Source organism: Crinia signifera, chromosome 5, assembly GCF_055691185.1.
Source record: "Crinia signifera chromosome 5, ASM5569118v1, whole genome shotgun sequence".
In the NCBI taxonomy this organism is placed as follows: Eukaryota; Metazoa; Chordata; class Amphibia; order Anura; family Myobatrachidae; genus Crinia; species Crinia signifera.
Window position 1 is genome coordinate 319,185,027 of NC_139221.1, and position 4,383 is coordinate 319,189,409.

General features: G+C 50.1%; 1 protein-coding gene across 1 annotated transcript; it reads left to right on the top strand.

The window, feature by feature from the left end:
• Positions 1–2,539: 2,539 nt before the first annotated feature.
• Positions 2,540–3,611, top strand: LOC146005826 (uncharacterized). The gene is made up of 2 exons (XM_083145254.1): positions 2,540–2,936; positions 3,021–3,611. The coding sequence occupies exons 1-2, from the start codon at positions 2,574–2,576 to the stop codon at positions 3,609–3,611; spliced, it is 954 nt and encodes a 317-aa protein (XP_083001380.1). The 5' UTR covers positions 2,540–2,573.
• Positions 3,612–4,383: the final 772 nt, after the last annotated feature.

Here is a 4,383-nt window from a genome sequence, read left to right on the forward strand (position 1 = left end):
ATGGTCTTGTGTTGGTCTTGCAGAAAACAGCCATGGAGGGGAGGCATGGGTACACATAAGGACATAGCAGAGCTGCAGAGGTATAGATGGGGAAAGCAAAAGAGGAACACATGGGGGGTCATAGGTAGAGATGGCAAAGGGTCACACATGGGGTGGAAAGGACACACATGGGGTGGGCAGGAGCAAGGGCACACATATGATGGACAGGGGCACACATGGGGTGGGCAGGGGCACACATGGGATGGGCAGGAGCAAGGGCACACATATGATGGACAGGGGCACACATGGGGTGGGTAGGGGCACACATGGGGTGGGCAGGGGCACACATGGGGTGGGCAGGGGCACACATGGGGTGGGCAGGAGCAAGGGCACACATATGATGGACAGGGACACACATGGGGTGGGCAGGGGCACACATAGGGTGGGATGGACACAAATGGGGTGGGCAGGAGCAAGGGCACACATATGATAGGCAGGGGCACACATGGGGTAGGCAGGAGCAAGGGCACACATATGATGGACAGGGACACACATGGGGTGGACAGGGACACACATGGGGTGGGCAGGGGCACACATGGGGTGGACAGGGACACACATGGGGTGGGCAGGAGCAAGGGCACACATATGATAGGCAGGGGCACACATGGAGTAGGCAGGAGCAAGGGCACACTTATGATGGACAGGGACACACATGGGTGGGTAGGGGCACACATGGGGTGTGTAGGGGCACACATGGGGTGGACAGTGACACACATGGGGTGGACAGGGACACACATGGGGTGGACAGGGACACATGGGGTGGGCAGGGGCACACATGGGGTGGGTAGGGGCACACATGGGGTGGACAGGGGCACACATGGGGTGGGCAGGGGCACACATGGGGTGGGCAGGGGCACACATGGGGTAGGTAGAGGCAGTGGCACAGCTAGGGATAGAATCTAGACTTACAGTAAGCAGGGGAGGACAGCAGCAGAACTGAGAAAGTGTAGTAGGAGATCTGGGGGCGGAGCAACACGTACAGGAGGAAAAGGAAATGCAGAGAGGAAGCTTCTTCTCAGCTGCTGCTGGGACTGGAGGTTTAAGTGCGTGTGAAGGTGCGTACCCACGGTAAGATATAGTGCAAAATCTAGCACACTATCTAGCTAGTTTCGAATAGCATGCTAGATAGTGCACTATATCTTACCGTGTGTACGCACTATCCGACGTACGATGCGCGCTCCCGCCGGTCGTCTGGGAGGGAGCTGGTCGGGTGAGCATGCAACTGAATTTTGGCTAGAAAGCATAAGATACAGTGCATATCGTACGGCACACTGTATCGTATGCTTTCTAGCAAACAATGCGCGTCATCAGCGGCACGCCCTGGCCACTTCCTGGACACTGCCCAGACACTCCCCATCAGCCATTCCGCGGCGCACACGCACCCAGAGGAGGCCCGAGGAGCTGGAGCAAGGGGAAAAAAGCACGACGCACGCACACACCCAGAGGAGGCACGAGGAGCTGGAGACAGGCACAAAAAGCAAGTACATTTTGTCATGGGTGTTTCAGCTGCGGTGTGGGTGCGTGCAAGAAAATGGTGCTCGTTTGGGAGGGGTCGCCTGCATACATCAAGGGGTAGGTGTGGGTGCCTGCCTGAAAATTGTGCTTGTTTGGGAGGGGTCGCCTGCATACATCAAGGGGTAGGTGGGGGTGCCTGCATGAAAATGGTGCTCGTTTGGGAGGGGTCGCCTGCATACATCAAGGGGTAGGTGGGGGTGCCTGCATGAAAATGGTGCTCGTTTGGGAGGGGTCGCCTGCATACATCAAGGGGTAGGTGGGGGTGCCTGCATGAAAATGGTGCTCGTTTGGGAGGGGTCGCCTGCATACATCAAGGGGTAGGTGGGGGTGCCTGCATGAAAATGGTGCTCGTTTGGGAGGGGTCGCCTGCATACATCAAGGGGTAGGTGGGGGTGCCTGCATGAAAATGGTGCTCGTTTGGGAGGGGTCGCCTGCATACATCAAGGGGTAGGTGGGGGTGCCTGCATGAAAATGGTGCTCGTTTGGGAGGGGTCGCCTGCATACATCAAGGGGTATTAAGGTGGGGGTGCCTGCAAGAAAATGGTGCTTGGTTGGGGATGGGAGACCTGGCTGCATGAAGGGGATGGAGGGTGAGGCTGCATTATCACAGGGGATGGAGGGTGAGGCTGCATTATCACAGGGGATGGAGGCTGAGGCTGCATTATCACAGGGGATGGAGGCTGAGGCTGCATTATCACAGGGGATGGAGGGTGAGGCTGCATTATCACAGGGGATGGAGGGTGAGGCTGCATTATCACAGGGGATGGAGGCTGAGGCTGCATTATCACAGGGGATGGAGGCTGAGGCTGCATTATCACAGGGGATGGAGGGTGAGGCTGCATTATCACAGGGGATGGAGGGTGAGGCTGCATTATCACAGGGGATGGAGAGCTGCGTGAATAAAGTGCTTTATTACAGTATATGTGATTTCAGTGTTGTGTTGATATTAAATTATTATTATTTTTTTTTTTTAAGAAATGGCAACCCCAAACCAGGAATTTTGGACAGGATTTCTGGACATGTATGAGGCGAATGAGTGTCTGTGGCGGGTCAAGGACAAAAATTATGCTAATAAGGAGAAACGCAACAAGGCACTGCAGGAAATGCTGACATACGTCAAAGGCATAAATGCTTCTGCCGACATAAAGTTTGTGAAAAAGAAGATTCAAAATTTCCGTACAGTATACTTAAAAGAACGCAAGAAATATGAGGATTCCAAACGCTCTGGAGCCGGGGTAGAGGAGATTGAAAAACCATCTTTATGGTACTATGATCAGCTCCATTTCCTACAGGATCAAGACCCCCTAAGTCAGTCACAGTGTTCAATGATGGAAGTCTCTCCAGGGCTATTGCCAGAGGAGGAAACAGATAATAGCAACGTGGTGAGTTTATACATAATATTATTTACTGTGTTATTTAGCTTGATGTAATTTGTTATTGACAGTTTATTTTTGTGCACATTCAAGGTCACTCTTTCGGATGCGGAGACAGAGCCACCCAACACCCAACAAACCGAAGCCGAGCAGACTGCTGTGGTGGTGGAAAGCACACCTCCGTCAAGACCCAAGAGGACCCTCACCACAATCAAGTCTAGAGCTTCCTCAAGTTCAGCACCAAACCGTGCCGAGCGGTTTCTCAAAAGTGCAGAGGAGGTTCTGCATAAGTTACCCAATGAATTCAATGCTTTTGGTACACATGTTGCACAGGAATTGGAGGCAATGGTACCAGACCAGCGCATCCATTTCAAGAGGATTGTATATGATCTGATGATACGGGGGCGCAGTGGCGAATTAAGGCGTGATATTAACCTTGCATCATCAGCATCATATACAACGCAGCAAGGCCAACGTCCTCCCCCTAACCAATACCCATCTCGCACATCATACCCACCACCAAGTTTTACTGAACATACAAGCCCACCCTTGTATTGTAGCCCAAGTGCCACCTCATCACAGCCCCAATATCAAACTTCCACTCCCGGCCCGAGTGGTACCCCTTCTGTATGGGTGGGTGCACAGGCCACTCTCCTTTGTGAGCCTGATCTGTACAAGTTGTAAATGTTATAATATATGCAGTCCCTTTGGGTAGTTAAGATATCTCTGTTCCTGATATCTAGAAGTTAATGCTGAGCCGTTAGGAAGTAGTGATATGTGGCTTGATGGAAAGTTCTTGTAACACATTACTTTGAAGTATAGTTTTTATGATCTGAAAACAAATCATACCTCATTTTATTTTGTAAAGAAAAAATCTACATTGCCTGGTTGCAATTTTTTGTGGAAAGGACCTCATTTTATTTTGTAAAGAAAAAATCTACATTGCCTGGTTGCAATTTTTTGTGGAAAGGGCAATAAATATTGTTTTCTGCAAAACTTTGTTGTTCTCATAAATTACTGCTTTCCCCAAAGGTATTGATTACTACGTCACAATCTGTGTACACTACCATTCAGCTATCACAGTTGGGTTTTCAATAAAAACAATATACATTTGGGTAACATACAATAAACTTTATAAAATAGTAAGCTAAACTTATTTAATACTTGAAACATAGCATTTGTTCCAAAAATACAACACATGCAAATTTTGTGGACATTGCAGTCAAAGTAATGTATCATAAACAAATATGTACAAATAGCAGGTTCTGTATCAGGCAATTGCTTGAAGCTGCCAGTCCAATGCACCCTCTCCATTGAAGTAGGCCAGGTATTGGTCTCTGACCTGCTTTGCACGCTGTGATGACCCATGTGCCAGTGGGTTTGCATTAAGCGAGGTCCACCCATCGATGTCCTGAGACTGCTGTGCTGGTTCCGGTTCTGACACTACAGGTAATTC